The sequence below is a fragment of the Prionailurus viverrinus genome, chromosome F1 (genome assembly GCF_022837055.1).
Source record: "Prionailurus viverrinus isolate Anna chromosome F1, UM_Priviv_1.0, whole genome shotgun sequence".
Taxonomy (NCBI): domain Eukaryota; kingdom Metazoa; phylum Chordata; class Mammalia; order Carnivora; family Felidae; genus Prionailurus; species Prionailurus viverrinus.
Window position 1 is genome coordinate 44,275,805 of NC_062577.1, and position 18,561 is coordinate 44,294,365.

Here is an 18,561-nt window from a genome sequence, read left to right on the forward strand (position 1 = left end):
CACTCCATATTCTCAATTTTCTCAGAGATAGATCCTTTTTTGTATTATTTTCAATGCTTTATCTAACCATTTTCATTTTCATCAAAAGACTCTTGATTTGAACACCAATGAAATAGCCCAATCTTTGCCATAGCTTTAGAACTCTTGCTGAGAGTAATTAAAAATGTAGGGCTTGCTTGAGATTCGATGTCTTTCCCTCCCTCTCTGCCCCTACCCTGCTCACACGCTGTCTCTGTCTCTCTCAAAAGAAACAATAATTAAAATTAAAAAAATTAAATATAAAATGTAGAGGCAGCCCAGCTTCTCGAAGGCTCTCGGCGCGCGGCGGCCCATAGGCACCCGCACACGCCCGCCCCGCCGCCAAGATGCCCAAGAGGAAGGCCAGCTCCGCCAAGGGGGCGGCGAAGGAGGAGCCCAAGAGGAGGTCGGCGAGGTTTTCAGCTAAACCTACTCCTGCAAAAGTGGAAGCGAAGCCACAAAAGGCGGCGGGAAAGGAGAAATCTTCAGACAAAAAAGTGCAAACAAAGGGGAAAAGGGGAGCAAAGGGAAAACAGGCTGAAGTGGCTAACAAAGAAACAAAAGAAGACTTACCTGCAGAAAACGGAGAAACTAAAAACGAGGAGAGTCCAGCCTCTGATGAAGCAGGAGAGAAAGAAGCCAAGTCTGATTGGTATCATATCCCATGTCTTACCAGTGGTCCCTGTCTCCCTTCTTGTACAATCCAGAGGAATATTTTTATCAACTATTCTGTAAATGCAAGTTTTTTAGTAGCTCTAGAAACATTTTTAAGAAGGAGGGAATCCCACCTCATCCCATTTTTTAAGGGTAAATGCTTTTTTTTAAGAGGTGAAATCATTTGCTGGTTGTTTATTTTTTGGTACAACCAGAAAATAGTGGGATATTGAATATGGGAGGCTTTGATCGTCTTGGGTGTCAGCTTAACATTCCATTGATGGGGTAGTTTTTATATCCTATAATACCAAGCATACTAAATGGCAATTTGGAGTCAGTTGTGCATTTAATATGTCTTGAACATTTTAAATTACTTCTATTCCCATGTTGTTTTTGGTAGAATTGTTTGCTAAAGAAAACCACTCCTTGATCTTAGCTCTCTCCCTGCCAGAATTTTGTGCATTCTGTAACATCCTGGTCGTGGTAGTCCAGTTTCCTAGTAACTTTGCTAATGTGCTGTGTGAGATTGAAAATTTGAGTATGTAGCGTATATGACATTAAATTGTGAAATAATGGGACTTAACAGTGTAACAGCGTATCAACATTTGAAGATACCGGTACTTGATATACCGTTAAGGGAAATTTGCCTCCAAATTTTAAGCTGGAAGGTCACTGGAATAACTTTGAGAAAAGAACCACAACTACATGGTTTTTTTAGGTTTTCGGTATGTACGTTAAGAATTATGTACAAATTGAATTGTCTGTACTGATCCTCAGAACAACAAATAAAAACTCAATTATAAAAAAAAATAAAAAATAAAAATAAAACTTATTTTAAAAATAAATTTCCACTTTCTAAAACTTTGCTGGCATAATACTGAAGTGTATATGTTGATTTTACACCACTAATCTTGCTCAAGTTCTTCTTAACTGTAATAATGTATCTATGGATACTTTCTCCTTTATTTCTTTTCAAACTTTATAACATTTACTTGTTTAACTGTATTGAATCGATTGTCCAAAACACCTTGGAACTGAATTGATGACAGAGGACATAATTGTCTTATTCCGCATCTCAAGGGGATGCACGCTTTCGAATATTCACCACTAAGTCTGATGCTTGCATGGCACCTTTTACATGTTCTTTACAAGATTGGGAAAGTTTAACATATCAACTTTATATATTAACATAACATTAACATATATATGTGTTAATGCTTACATGTGATCAATTAAATTGATCTAATTTTAAACCAACCTTGGATTCACAGGATAAATTTCCATTTTAGACATAATGTGTTATTTTGTTATACATTAGTGGACTTATTTTTTAAAATATGGTTAGGCCCTGCCAGGAGTTATTACGAGGTTAGATAACATTAGTTGCAGCCATTGACCTCTGTTTCTTGGTATCTTAACAATGATATTATTTGGAGGTTGCACTTAGCCCAAAGGATACTTCCCATTCACCCTTTCAAGTAGGAGTGGCCATATGACTATACTTTCTAGTCAATGAGACATAAACAAACACCTTGTCTGGAAGTCCAAAGATGCTGAAAGGAAGTTGCCTTGGGGGTGGAGGGCTGTCTTTCCTTTCTCATTTCTGCTGTCCATGAGAGATGATGTGAATGAATTCCAGAAACTGTTATGGATCATGATATGGCCTTAAAAATTAAAGCCATGCACATGAAAACAGAAAGATACAGAATATATGGATCCTTCATAAATAAGAGGTAACACATTAGACTTTTAATGCCTACCTTCAGACTGTGTGTATATGTAAGCTCTAGGACATTTCAAAACTGTAATTAAATCAATAAAACAGCAGTCTAATTCAATGCTTTATGGATATAATCGTTAATACAAAACAGGTGTCTTGTCTGTATGAAGCACAGAGTGTGGGATAACATTCTCTGAAGATGAGCAAGAATTTAAATTGTTGCAAATGCAGAGAAACTGCAAAACATTTAACTTCATAAACCGAAACTTGGTCACTTTTTAGATTTTTTTCAGTATTTCTGGTTATATCAGTAAGGAAAAAGTATTTCACATAACACTGACATTTACTACCCCTCAAAAGGAGAATCAGAGCATTCTGCAGCTAAGAGTAAGGACAGTATGCTATGGTTAAATTTCACTTATTAAAAATGGCTTATTTCCCATTCATTCCTGTGCAACTGTTTTAAATTAATAAAAAGAAAGTCGTTTTACAGTGAAAACAGTAAGAGCAGAGACAGTAATTATACAAGGCCCAAAACACTGAAGTTTGAGAACTAGTCTCTAGAGGAATTACACTGGCTTTTCACAAAAAAATATACAGACTAGTGCAGAAAATGTAAGAATTATTTTTTTAAATTTTTTTAACGTTTATTCATTATTGAGAGACAGAGAGACACAGACACGAGCAGGGGAGGGGCCAAGAGATGGAGAGACACAGAATCTGAAGCAAGCTCCAGGCTCTGAGCTGTCAGCACAGAGCCTGATGCGGGGCTCGAGCTCACAAACCGCGAGATCATGACCTGAGCCGAAGTCGGAGGCTCAACCGACTGAGCCACCCAGGTGCCCCAAGAATTATTTTTTAATGTTTATTTATTTTATTTTATTTTATTTTCCAACGTTTATTTATTTTTGGGACAGAGAGAGACAGAGCATGAATGGGGGAGGGGCAGAGAGAGAGGGAGACACAGAATCGGAAACAGGCTCCAGGCTCTGAGCCATCAGCCCAGAGCCCGACGTGGGGCTCAAACTCGCCGACCGCGAGATCGTGACCTGGCTGAAGCCGGACGCTTAACCAACTGCGCCACCCAGGCGCCCCTAATGTTTATTTATTTTGAGAGAGAGTGTGTGAGCAGAGAAGGGGCAGAGAGAGGGAGGGAGAGAATCACAAGCAGGCTCCACACTCAGCACAGAGCCCAATGTGGGGCTTGATCCCTGACCACAAGATTACCACCTGAACCCATCAAGAGTCAGAAGCTCAACCCACTAAGTCACCTAAGAGTCCCTTAAGATTTAATTTTAATTTTAATTATAATAAATAGTATATCATTTTAACAAAGGAAATAATTTTATTGGAAAGCAGCCAAGGAAGATACTTGGAAGATATTTTCTAACTTGGGTCCCTAAATGGATGGTATAGATATTCATGTCATAGGAATATGGATGGAGGAAGCTTGACATGGCTGTGAAGATTAAATAATTTGGGTTTTTTTGAAATGCTTTTGAGATTAATTATGTGAAAACCTCCTCTAAAGAAGACTTCCCTTTGATCTATCATATATAACACATTATACATATTATAGATTTGGTGGGAGGGAGGAGTACTTTCTACGTTAAAACACAAAGGAAGAGCAAAGACACATTTTTCACCTCTCTTTCTGTTCCAGTAGGGCAGTGGCCTCTCCTTTGCACTGATATCAGCCCATCAGCCCCGGTAGTGGGATGAGACAGGAGTTTCCTGAGCAATGACAGTAGCAGTGGCCTGATTTTATGCCCAAATGAAGCAATCAAAGAAACCAAGGCAGCACAAAGGGGAAGAGCCTGCCAGATGTGAGGCTAATGGGGCAATGGCTGGGAGTCTGTGGGGATGGAATAAGCTTGTTAAGCAGAGCTAAAACCCATGAAAAGCAAAGTTCTAGAAGTTCTAAAGCAAAAGCTATCTTTGTAACCTTTAGCTCTCATCAAGAGAAAGTATGTGATCAAACTGCTCATATATCATGTATATAGAGGTGTTCATTTAAGTGGGTTGAGTTATTAATAATAAAACATAAAAGAGGACTTTGGCATGTTTTAACAATCCACTTGAATTTTACCTGCTATTTTTAGCTGTAGAATATATGTGCCTTTATTTTCCACTCTAAAGTTTTCTTTTGTTCCTTTATCATCATTATCTTAAACCTACTGGAAAATTAGAACCTCTAATGGGAATAATTAAAATATCCAGTAATATCATTATATTTATATTTCATTACATTTAAATTAAAAATGCAAAAGTATGTTGCTTTAACTTCCTTCAGTTTTCACTTTAGTTCTTTTATAAAATATTTCCTCTTATAGGTAGATCATAATTTAAAATGTATATTCTATTAGTTATAGCTGGCTTTTTTGTATTCTTCACAAGATATGCCACATAGAAGTCTTAATTTATCAAATACTTTGAGATTTCATGTTCTATTTTTCTATTTAGAGTATAAATAAATTGGTAAGCAAATGTGTAATTGCTTTCTTTTTTGTGTCATGCTAAATGATTGTGAGTAAGTATGGGTAAGAATCAGCCTAAATGGATACTAATAGCTCTCATAAGTAGGGCATCTACTCCCTTCACAATGAAAATCTATGTACACTGTTTATTCCTGTACTTTTTCCCCCTTCAAATATACTTGATTAACTTACTTAATTCAATATTTATTGCCAGGATCAGTGCTAGTGAATATACAGTGGTCAATAAAATAAACTTGTTTTGCTCGTTCTCCTGGTGTCTATAAAAATAGTAATTATGCAGTAAAATATGTATAAAAGAACATGTATTTTCCAATCTCCAAAGAAATGGGAAAGCCTTAAGTTAGTATCATACATTTTAAATGATCTTCTATAAAATGGTGGGAAAATTCTCCTGAACCAATAAAAACAAAATCATAAAATGTAGGCAACTGCTGTTCCATAAACCTCTGGGAATAGCACAAAACTCCGAGTGATTTCACAGTTTGAATACACATACCTTTATTAAGAGCATACGTTCTTCTGTCTTGAATGTAATTAAAAATTGGATATCACTTTTTATATCTTATAAAAGTTTTTAAATTTTTTTTTCAACCTTTATTTATTTTTGGGACAGAGAGAGACAGAGCATGAACGGGGGAGGGGCAGAGAGAGAGGGAGACACAGAATCGGAAACAGGCTCCAGGCCCTGAGCCATCAGCCCAGAGCCCGACGCGGGGCTCAAACTCGCCGACCGCGAGATCGTGACCTGGCTGAAGCCGGACGCTTAACCGACTGCGCCACCCAGGCGCCCCAGTAAAAGTTTTGACATAGGACCAAGATATTAAACACATACATAGCTTTGATATTATCTATTCAATGGAATGTATAACAGAAAGAAATTAATATTTTTTGGTAAATTCCCTAAAACCATAAATTTTATTAAAATCTGTTACATGTGTGCATGTGAATACACACACATAGAAATTCAACGATTTATTTTTTGAAATATCTATTCCCCCCCCACTTCAGCCCTCACACCTTTTTTACATATTCTTTTTGAGTTTCCTTTTGTGTCTCCCTCTGAGCCATCTTTTCTTGACTGTCCTACATAATGTAGTAAGCGGGGGGGGGGGGGGGGTGGTACTGGAATATTTCTGTCTCGTATGGACATTTATGTTTTATACTTTCAGTTTTATCTGCATCTGTAGATCTATCCATATCTAAGAAAAAGCAGAATAAGGTGTTGGTTTAGAACAAGTTTATGGAGCCACACAGACAATGATTAAATAACAATTCTACCACTAATTAGCTGTTTGCCTCTGGGCAGGGAACATAATTTCCCTGCACCTCAGTATCTCATATTTAAAATAAAGATAACAGGGACACCTGGGTGGCTCAGTCAGTTAAGCGTCTGACTCTGGATCTCAGCTCAGGTCATGATCTCACGGTTTGTGGGTTCGAGCCGTGCATCGGGCTCTGTGCAGACAGTGCGGAGCTACTTGGGATTCTGTCTCCCTTTCTCTCTGTCCCTCCTCTGCTTGCTCTCTATTTCTCTCTCAAAATAAATAAAAGAAACTTAAAATAAAATAAAAGCATGTATGCCACAAAGTTGTATGTACATTAAATGTTGAAAAATATATGTGTATGAATATATGTGTGCATGTCTATAATTCTGTGTGCTAAATGCTCAAAAGGTGCCTAGCAAAAGTAATCACTTATGTAAGCATTATCTACCCCATTAACATATCTTTATACCTCTCCAAATATATTATATACAACTGTAATATACAAACTATTCATTCTAATTTCCTTCCAGTGGAATTCTAGCAAGTCGGGGACATGATATATGACCATGACATATCTTCACTTCTCTGAGTGGGGTTTGCATCAAACTGCAGACAATTGTCTGAGGAGGTAGCATTGAACCTTTATTTAATGGCAGCCTCATTACATACAAAAGTATGTTAAGGCAAATATGAACACAAAATATACCTTCAACAGATACAACCACTGTTCCTTCTGAAATAACTCTGACTTCCCACTCCCACTTTATAAAAAAATATATATAGCAACTTTCTGAGCATGTATTTCCATCTTTTGGACTAAAAACGTTCTCATTTAATACAAATGATTAATGCCTTTCTTAGGGCCTGCCTACCTACGAAAAATGAAAACGCACATTGAGATGAAGAGTATTAGATTATAAAGACTAATATATTAATCATTAACAAGTTAGTTAATGCTTTCCCACTCATAATACCCATGTGCGTTAATGAGAAATAAAAGAATACATAACAAGAAAACACCCTGTTCTTTGGCTGGATTTTATTTTGACAATTGTGCACACATGGCATTGTTCTTCCCTGTCCTGCTTTAACCTCATTTTCCAACTCCGGGTCTTAATCTTTGTATTAACTTGGAAAATTCTTGATTGAACCATTTTAGCTGCCTGACTTCTGGGAATCTTTCCCATCACTGAGTTCTTGTGCCCTGGCTTAGCTCTGCCGGGTGCCTTGGAAGGTCATCTGTTGAGTTCAGGACGCTCCGATTTGTCTTTGGCTTACCTGTAGATAGAAGAGTGTCTGCTGTGTGCCTCTCTTCCTTACTGCCCCTACACCCCAAGCATCTGCCTCTCTGCTCAGGCACCTGCCAGTTCTTGAGGCAACCCACTGCAACCTCCTTACTCTTTCACTCTGGAGTCACTCACGCTCCTTATCTACTTGGCTCCTCTCTGCTACATACCAGCAGCTATATCACTTATCTGAACTGGGACAGCCTGCATCCTGCTAGCTGCATTGAAGTCTTGAGCAAGCTCAATGGTGCAGCATAAAGTAAACCAAGAGCGGGTGAGCACATATAAAGTGAAATTCTATTTATGGCAATACAGTAAACATGGAGGGTTAAAACAACCCACTTCAATTTAAAGCAAGATAAAAGTCACTGGGCTCCTGGGCTCCTCTGAACTGGCATATTCTTCACTTTATGTATCTGCTGCTATCACAAATTTTAATGATGTAAAGGAGAGCACTGTAAGGTTTCACTTACTCCAACTACATCTATCTTTGATCTTCTCCTTTGCACTGCTTGCTTGTTGGCTCAGTAATAAAGTGTAAGCAAACTCAGTTGAGTCTGAGTAATCCTTCTCATAAATCTTCAAATCTGGAGAAACCTTGTGGGGTCTGCTTTAATTCATATGCTTCTCCCCATGAGCTTGCTGAGGTTTGGCCTCCCCTCCAGGAACTTTGTGACTGAGAAGAGATGAACACGTTTATAGCCATAGAATAATAAGCTGATATTATTCCAGGTAAATGGAACGTTTAATTTGTTTGGTCTCTAAAGTTTAGATAACTTATTTATATTTTTTCTCACAATAGCTAGGAGGTGAGGGGAGAATCATTTTTAAAAAGGAAATCTCAGAGAAGTTATAATTTGGCTGAAATTATCTGCCAAATAAAGAATAACAGACCACCATCTTATATTGATTCTGGATCTAATGAAGTTGTGTTTGACATGGGTTTGAAACAGAATTTGTATTGAGTCCACTACTTGCCAACCTGAGGACATTGGGAATACTGTTTTATGTCTCTGGGTTTTGGTTTCCTCAGCTGAGACTGTGGCTAACAACAACTAGCCAACAGGATGTTTTGGAGATTAAATGAGATAATTTATTTGTAAATATCCTCACTTACTACCGATCACATAATAAACGTGAAATGAATGTCATGTTCTTTCTCGGAAACAGAAGTAATTCTAGTGGCCTTTAGCTTAGTGGACTTTGTATCTAGCAGGTGAAGATATGAATTTTTGATACTGATATCTGCATCTACCTTATTCACCTTTGTACTTCTTGGCATGATGTCAAGCCTTTTTGAAACACCTAATACATGTTTGTTGAATGAGAAAATAAATAAATGATCTGGTGATGAGATAGACAGTCTATGTATTGGAGTCACATAAGACAGAGAGGAAGATTTTTATAGAGGTAATTTTTCAAAGAGGATGCCTTGTAGCAAAGTTGAAGAAAAATCAAAAAGTACATAATTAGCTAACATAGAGAGGCTCTCGCTTTTCTAGTGAACATTTCTGTAAACCTTGAGGCACTACTTGAGAGTAAATATATTTTTTTATTTCCAAAAGTTAGTTAGAATGTATATCAGAATATTTATAAAATATGCACCAATCTGATACTGTGCTTTTTAACATCCCTTCTTCTTTTAACCTCCCTCTTCATTTATATTAATCATTCATTGAAACCAGTTTACATGCTCTGCTGTGTAAATATAAATTATTGAAAAGAATCGGGAATCATAATGTAATGTTCTTTCTCTCTCTCTCTTTCAGAAGCTGTTCTAAGTAACTAATTTACATCTCTGAAACACCTCCCAAAACTTACATTTTGGAAAATATGTAAAATCAATATTCAGTAGATAAGTTTGGCACCCAAAAACTTATTAACGTCTTAAACGTTACATTTAATCAAACGTATTAAATGTCATTTATAACTTGGCCATATATAATAAAAACACAATGTGCATTAATAATAGCATATATTTTCTACAAAATACGCCTGTGAAATCATTGTGGTATGATAAATCATCTCATTTACTGATTTAACTTCTCTAATTTGGATATATAAAAATCACAAAGCTAAAATCAGTCTCTCTTGTCAGCCTCTACATCATTTAACGAATGCAAACTAAATGATCACCAAACCTTATTACAAACAGTTTGAATGATGTTTTAAACAACCATGGAGGTATTAAGTATAATTATTATACCTGCCTTTAAGAATATACATTTCACATGTTAACTTCAGAAATTTAATAGAGACACTGAAAATTAGATTGTAGGTAACAATACTGGATGGATGATGCCGTGTATTTTAAAAATGAGCAACAGCGTTTTTATATCAAATAGTTATTTTTCCCGTTTGTCAAGCTATTGCTTTGTGCCATTATTTTCTCTTTTTTTATCCAATGTGCCGTATTGAAGCTGACATTTTGCAACTGGCAGACACACAGGGCAGTTTTTTAAAATGCTATTTTTAATTTTGACATAATCAGGAAAAATTTATTTGGCACTTTTACTTTCTGTTCTATAGCACATTAGTCAGTTTGGTGAAATGTACCTCAGAGTGTCAATTAGAAACTGAAGAGAAACAAGTCTTCAAAGGAATCCAGACTGTTTTCCCCTCCATATTTGAGCTTATCTCTCCCAGTACAGGTTCTCATTATGAGGTTTCTCTCTTTTTTGGTTTGTGTGCAACTTCAATTCAAATTTTTGTGTTTCTTTGGTGCACCCAAGTATAATAAAGCATGAATTTGTCACACACATGTTTAAGTTCATCATGTGTTAAAGTGCCTTATTAATTATTGGGAAGTCCATTATTGTTGATTCTAATATTTTCTATTTGTAAGTCCGGTGTTTATTTTGTGTTACAGGTAATAAAAAATTTTCAAGAAATAAACATAAAAGCATAATCCTAAAAACAATAAATGACTCTACTTTCAATTGTTTCTCTTATGTTCTAATGAATAAATTATAGCTTATTCCCTAGTATATTTCTTAGAGAAATGCAGAGTTACAAATACATATCTGAATTTTTCATATGCATGGATTTCAATTATATCAAGCATATTGTAAATTGAATTGGGACATTAGTTAAGTTTGGTTTTGTTTTTTATTTATCATTATAAGTGCATATCATAACTATCTGCTTAGCATTTCCATGTCATTTATAGACAGAATAATGGGGCTTGTGACAAGCATCTACCTCACAAATGATCAGATGGTATTAGCCAAGGGAACTTCCTTCTCAGTCTTATGTAATGTGCAAATACTCGACACACACACACACACCCACGCACACACACAAACACACGCACACAGATATAAATCCTTCAAGTCCCTTCCTCTTAGCTCTCTATCAGAACTGTCATTTGGATCACTTCAAGAAGAAATAATCATCTGCTATAATTGATGATAGTCACAGAATATACTTTTAATGACCACCAAAATTCTGAATGCAAACGTAATCTGTTGTCCAAATGACTCAAGTTTTAATAGAATGGATATTCCAAGAATAGAAAATTGTTATTACCTTTGCCTAAAATATAAAATTTCAGATTTATGTATATTTTCCAATTATTATACAACTATTAAACATTGAATAGTTTCATGCAGTAAATTTTACTGTTCTTGAAAATGTGTTCTAGAAAATCATTTCCTATCCACATCTGATAATGACTTCTCTCTCTATGCTCTTTTCAAGTAGAAAATATATATTATTCTGGATTGAACCTAGGCAAGAATAGAACAATTTTTAGGTTGAATGCACAGCAAGACAGTTTTCAAAAATATGCAAAATCACTGACACCATGCAATACGGAATAACCTTTCTAGCATCAGAGATGCTGGATGTTCAGTGTTATGTTTACTTAAAAATGATCTACTTTTGGTTGATATTAAGAATCCTCCTTATCCAAGTATGCCTTGATGTAAGGAAAGAGGATACGACTAAAAGCAGTCACCAGGGAACTTCATGATAGTAAAGATAAACACAAAGTTTTCATATATTTAATTTTTTTCTTTTACCATTTTCAAAATAATGTGACATTTCCATTTCCAGCAATATTTGACATGACATATACTGAAAAAGAAAGAAACTTATACTACGTAATGCATAAGAATGTTGGATAAAACACATAAGAATTGATACAGAAACAATCAAAACTTGCAAAATATACTACGACTTACAAAAAAAGTTAGGTTGAAATGTAAGACAAATGCTTAAATTCAAACTCATTTAAGTAGCACATTGAGTCCCATGTTTCTAGAATACTACAGGAAAACTGGTCTATCAACACTTCAGCATCATGCATTCCACTCAGTGTTCAAGCAGTTCCCTAGGATGCAAACTGATCCACCCTGCCAAGACCATTCAGTGACTGACTCTAGTTCATCAAATTCTTGAAGTACTCTTCTCCAAATGCCTTTCTTATGAAACACTCCCCAGTTCTCTTGGTATATATTTTCTATTGCTTCTCTAAACAAACTTAACTTTTTGGCAATTGGCTGGTGGGCTTCTAAATAATTGAAAGTTCTACAAGATTTGGCCATGATTCTCTCTACCATAAACTCAGTAATAGGTTTTATGTTTGCAAATCTCAGCTTAGCCAAGACCAATTTATTCATCACATGTTCTATGCTGAGTCAAAGCCTTGGATATGCCATTGCGACTTTTAGAGTTGAATTTATTTACTTTATCTTAGGAATAAAGATCCCCATGGCTTTTTGGTGGGATGATCATAATTATACTTATTTTCCTAGCTGAATATCTGTATGAACACTGCTTTGCTACTAACCATTCTATCTGTCTACATTACTGGCTACATCACTATATATCTATCAGACTACATTCATAAGTGAAAAAACAGACAAAGAGCCAATATATCAGTCTGAATTCATCTGAAGGAATACCAATTTAAGAAGTTCCCCTGAGATTGGTATCATTTGCATAAACTATCTGAGGAACCTTTTTAAAACCTTACAAAAATGTTTCTATTCTTTATTGTATAAGAGAATTTTGCTTTGAAAGAGAGCTACTTCCCATATATTCTACTCTCTGGGAGTATGCTGATTCTTGTACCAAGGCATTCTCAAGTGATATTCCATTTTTGGCTACCAGTCAATTCCTTACAGATTCACTGGCTGATAAACTTGCACTTCCTCTTGGCTGGATAATGTACTCATTCTTGTATTTATCTTTCTATATGGAATAATTTCAAGCACAATTATAAATTTCAGTTACCATTATGGAAAAATGTTAACATAGGAAAGATTTTTCATAAATTCTCCCAGAAAGTAATTACTAATATTTTAACTGTTTTAATTACTCTAGGGTAAACTTTTTCATTGACACATCAACCTGTAGAGAATGTCTTAATTGTGATTTAAGCTAATGACCTTATAATAAAATTATTGGAAAGAAGGAGATTAGAATACTTGGGATGTACAAGCAAGATTTAAAATGTCTGTAAATACTTGACCTATCAATAGAGATACTTACAAATTGAGTGGAAAAAAAAAGGTCCATCTCTAAGAAAATTACAGTGAGCTAATAATATTTGTTTGCAAACAACTCTCTTTCTCCCTAATTATAGCTCAATAATATTTTTTGTCTATGCCTAAAGTTTTTTCTCATGTTTAAACTTTCTAGATCTCTAGTAAATTAACACTTTTCACATATATTGTTTAATACTTCAAATATATATAACTATGTCCAACTAAATATAATTATCACAATGGATTTTTTCAAATGTCTAATCTTATAAATCTCTTTAAATGTTATAAAGTAAAAATCAATGTTAATTTGAATTGTTATCTCAACATCCTTAAAGTCCTCAAACTAATACTACATTGAATTAACTGAGAAATAATTTTCAATTCCAGACAAAAATAATTACAATATCCCTGTTTGTATTTAATACATTATAAAATAACCATAAATTAATAGGTAAAAAGATGGGTAAGTGCATTTGCATTATGTAAATATGTGTGCTCATTCTGAAGGAACGTAAAAGGCAGAAGCAGATGTATGCAAGGGTCACCAGTGTGATTTTGTTTGTGAAGAAACAAAAGAGAGTATAATTTTGTCCTAAAACAAAAAGTGTTCACCTGTTCCAAAATAAAAGATTCTAAAACAGAAAGTTGGAAGCATGGTATAAGCATAGACTGCAGGATGAAAAATAAACTACCTGTGTAAGATTATGATACCTACAAAAATAAGATGGAAAGAATCTATTAAATTGTTTGGAAATTTGGACAAAGTTGGTAAAATATAATGAATATATTCATAAGGACAAAAAAAGGCTTGTGAATCATTTCCCATAAAATGTTTTATAAATAATACATATGGAACATAAAGTTGTAATTTTATATATCTTTATTCTAAAATAGAAGTTAATCTGTAACCCAAACCATTGGAGCAGGAAATCTTCTATGCTGGAGCCTTGGACTGCTACAGGCTTTTGTGTTCCTTTACACTTCTGTTCTCTATTTTACCGACAATTTTTTTTTTGTTTTTTTTAATGCTTATTTATTTTTGACAGAGAGAGAGAGACAGAGCATGAGCGGGGAGGGACAGAGAGAGAGGGAGACACAGAATCCGAAACAGGCTCCAGGATCTGAGCTGTCAGCGCAGAGCCTGACGCGGGGCTCGAACTCACGGACCACGAGATCGTGTGCAACGCTCAACTGACGGAGCCACCCAGGCGCCCCTGGGCAATTTGTATCTTTGCTGATTTGGGGGGTGACTTTTTATTTATTTTTCTTTTAATGTTTATTTATTTTTGAGGGAGAGAGTGACAGAGCGCAAGCGGGGGGGGGGGGGGCGGCGGTGCAGAGTGAACTGGAGACACAGAATCCTAAGCAGGCTCCAGGGACTGGGCTGTCAGCACAGAGCCCAACACGGACTCAAACTCACAGAGCGCAAGATCAATACCCGATCCAAAGTCGAACGCTTAACTGACTGAGTCACCCAGGTGCCCCTGAGGTTTGATCTTTTTAGTGATGGTTCTTAACATTTGGTTCTTTCCAACATGTTGATCTTTAACACCAGATATAAGATGAATTCTAGAGAAATTGGCATTATTAGGCAATTTGTAACAAAACTAAAAGGACAATGCTACTTGCTTATGTAAGGCAGATGCAAATAGATGATGGAGCAGGTTTTCACAGTCTAGATCCTATGTCTAGGATTATGGCTTGGAAGTACCTTCTAAACTTTAATGAGAATACTTTCTTTAGTGTTTGTGTCACAACGACCAGATGTATGATCTTCAAAGTCATATATAGTGCTATATAATTTCTGTCATGCCAGATGATTCAAAAAACAATCATCAAACAAAAGGAATAAGCAGGACTTATATTTATAAATGCAAAAACAACTAACATTAAAAGAACAATACTTGTTCCTGACCTATCACACAGCTGTACAACAGCCAAATACTAATAAACCTCAAAGATGGGTCAATTTTTCAGCATATTAAAAAAAATTAATGTTTATTTATTTCTGAGAGAGAGACAGACAGTATGTGTGTGTGGGGGGGGAGGGGGGTGGGGGGTGGGACAGAGAGAGGGAGACACAGAATCCAAAGCAGGCTCCAGGCTCCGAGCTGTCAGCACAGAGCCCGATGTGGGGCTCCAACTCACAAATGGTGAGATCATGACCTGAGCCGAAGTCAGATGCTTAACCGACTGAGCCACCCACATGCCCCTATTTTTCAGCATATTACTAGAGAATGGCCATAAATTGAGAACTGAGAGTTAAAATTAAAAAAAAAAAAAAAGCAAAAACGTAGCATAGAACTTGCAAAACCATCGCATGGTTTCAGCCATAAAGAGTAAATGGTATCAGACATATCTGACCTCCATAGACACCTAAAACATGGGACGAGCAATTGTTTCAGACACTGGATAAGGGGCGTCACTGGACTGTGATCTCTAACAGAAGAGAATCAAGTAAGTTCTGATATCATCAGAGCATTCTGCATGAGGAGACTCTTTACCGAACACAGTACCTTCTGTGGGATGGCAAACACAAGAACATCACAGTAATTTCGCCAACTTAAGGACACATATATCAGAGTTTAGGAAAGTGGAGGAGACTGAAACTTTAATGACAGAGTACCAAAGAAAAGGAAGAAACTCAGAGACCAAATTTTCAAAACATGCATAAAGGCTCCTTTTGCCTTAGGATAAATACTAAGAAAAGGGCAAGAATCCATAAACCCAGTCAAAGAAAATCTACCAGGGTATGTAAAACCACAGGAAAGCTATAAGTGGAAGAATATTCAATGCTCACATAACGCTAGAGCAAATCACCTAGAGAAAAGAGATATTTTTAAACACAAGAGACAATTTTGTAGAAATCCCAGAGAAGTTACACCCTTAAAATAGGACTAACGCAGCCTTAGAGCAAAGGTAACTGCAGATCAGCCCTAAAGAACTTTGAAGAGTCCAGCTTATTTATAAGTTAATTAAGTATGTGATAAACAACAACAACAACAAAATCCCCCACAAAACAACCAAAAATAAATCCACACATATGATTTAAATTTATATACATATATATGTGTATATATACGTACAGATACATATATACACACACATATATTTAGAAAATATATATTATATATAACATTCAACAATGTAAATCACATGGTCCTACAATTGACACAATTACCGGGCATGTGAAGAAGTCTATATGACTGAAAATCAAGAGAAATTTAATTAATAAAATAGGCAGTGGAATGGCAAATATTATGGAATCAACAGACAAGCACTCTAAGAGGACTATTATGAATATATATTAATCAATAAAAATGAAAACATGAAAATATTGAGAACAGATATTATAAAAAATCAATTTGAGCTTCTAGAGCTGAAAAATATAATATCTGAAATGATATATTTACCAGATAGGCTGAAGGGAAATCAGATACTAAAGAAGAAAAAGTTTGTGAAATTTAAGACAGGACAAAAAAAACCTGACAATAGAGGGAAAAAATTAGCTAAGAAAATAAATAGTTTCAGTTATGTGAGGAAAAACATCAAGTTGTCTAAAATGTATAATTACAATAGAATAAAAAGAGTACCCAGCAGAAGAGAAAATTGTTGGACAATTAAAGAATCCATACTTCTCAATTTCATAAAATTATAAAATAACATTTCCACAAAGCTCAACAAAACCAAAGGAGAATAAATACAAAGAAAAGTATATCAAAACATAAAATAATAAAATTACTATAAACCCCCCTAAAAAGAGACATATTACTTGGAAGGTGACAAAAATAAAAATTGCCATTCATATCTTTTTAGAAAAAATTCCAACTAGAAAAACAGGGAGCAACATTTGGAAAGTTCTGGTGGAAAAAAAAAATGACATCAACCAGTTATTATATAACAGTATAAGTAGTCTTCTGAGCCTTAGGCAAAAGCAATCTTTAGTGTTTATCAGTATTTTAATACTTAGTACCCCTCCAGAAGGTCTAAATATGACTAGTTGAAATCCTGGCATTTCAATTGTATTCCAAATAGAAAGAAAATGTATGCCAAGTGTGAAAGGGCTATTCCCCAAATCTTATCATAGCACCAAATGAACATTTTTTTTAAATAACTATATCACAGAATGATGAAATATGTACTCTTTTACTTAGGGACTTTGCCATCACGAATAGAAATCTGGGTTTATATTTGTGTAAAAATGAAATAAAGGATATTAGGTACACAGTGAAACCCTTTACCTTAAGGGTAAATTCCTGATATCTCCATCTCTCCCTCTCTAAAGCTTGAATCCACATAGGTCTATAACCTAAATATACAAATGGTAGATAGATAGATAGATAGATAGATAGATAGATAGATAGATAGAGACATGACATACAGACATACATAAGATAGAGACAGAGATATAGATACAGTGTAACCTACATAAAAAAAAGCACACCCAAACTCTGGCAAAGGAAATCTGCCTCATCCTTTGCACTTTGCATGACACATCAACATCTGTCCTGAAAATATTTAATTTCAGGACTTCTCTCACTTGAGTTTGTACTAGAAAACCAGAAAGTTACAAAAGGAAACAAAAATATAGAGAACATAAAAGAAAGAAAAAATCATGGCAGCTAGGAGTGCCTAACCATTTATCTAATTAAATATATCTAATTAAATTAACTAAATTGAATATCCCAAATTTAGGTGATTTCTTAACAACAATGGAAGACAAAAAAATTAATAAATATCACAAAATTTTTGATAGAAAATTACTGTCAACCTCTAATTATACAATCAACAAAAGTAACTTTCAATGGTAAGAGCAAGTAAGCAGTTTTTCAAAGAAATAATATATCCCATTCAAAATACAATACCTAATGGGAAATTCTAGAGTTCACATTTTAAGAAAAAAAATTATCACAGAGATTTCTGAGATGTGAAAGGAAAAGTAAGCAAAGAGAGAGTGGCTAATCTAAATAAATGTTGAATAATTAAAATATTTTCACTATAACCTTGTAGCTATAAAGCTGACATGAAATGAAAACAGTAAAAAAAATAATAGGATGTTAATATAGACATGATTCTAAGAAGAGATAATCTGGGATAGAGCACACCAGAGTTCTTTAACCATCCAGACAAATGATTAATTACATATTTTCTAAACTACAGGCACAGAAATTTTTGCAAAGTATCCTCTTAAGTAACATTAATAGTGTTTCACACTTGTAACAACAGATGGAAAAAAGAAACAGGAAAAAAAATCATTCAAATAAACAGTGAAAAATTAGAAAAAGAATACCATAGAAAACACAAATAGAATGTTCAAATTAGGAGAGTGAATAAACACACATCAATTAACATGAAAAATAGAATATACTTATAAACTAAAAGAAGAATTATATATATAATATATATAAGTATGTATAATTAGCATATATACAATATGCATATATCTATATTTCTAAGAATGCATATTAAATATATATCTATATATGTATATATACAAATACACACACGCCTACATAAATGTATCTTTTTCAAAGACACAACTAAGTCATAATGATTATAAAAATTGTGAAAAAACAAACTGAAAATATAATTAGGTAAAGAGAAATTTGGTAAAGTTATGTTAACATA

At 34.7% G+C, this 18,561-nt stretch overlaps 1 protein-coding gene across 2 annotated transcripts; it reads left to right on the forward strand.

Annotated features, from left to right (window-relative positions):
* The first annotated feature begins 321 nt into the window (after positions 1-321).
* LOC125155375 (non-histone chromosomal protein HMG-14-like) lies at positions 322-15,297 on the forward strand. 2 transcript variants are annotated; one of them, XM_047840659.1, is made up of 3 exons: positions 322-1,012; positions 10,689-10,694; positions 15,287-15,297. In XM_047840659.1, the coding sequence occupies exon 1, from the start codon at positions 366-368 to the stop codon at positions 903-905; it is 540 nt and encodes a 179-aa protein (XP_047696615.1). In that variant the 5' UTR covers positions 322-365; the 3' UTR covers positions 906-1,012; positions 10,689-10,694; positions 15,287-15,297. The 2 variants fall into 2 exon arrangements, with proteins under 2 accessions (XP_047696615.1, XP_047696616.1); XM_047840660.1 differs by lacking the exon at positions 10,689-10,694 and adding an exon at positions 10,386-10,393 and having other exon boundaries at positions 322-952.
* Positions 15,298-18,561: the final 3,264 nt, after the last annotated feature.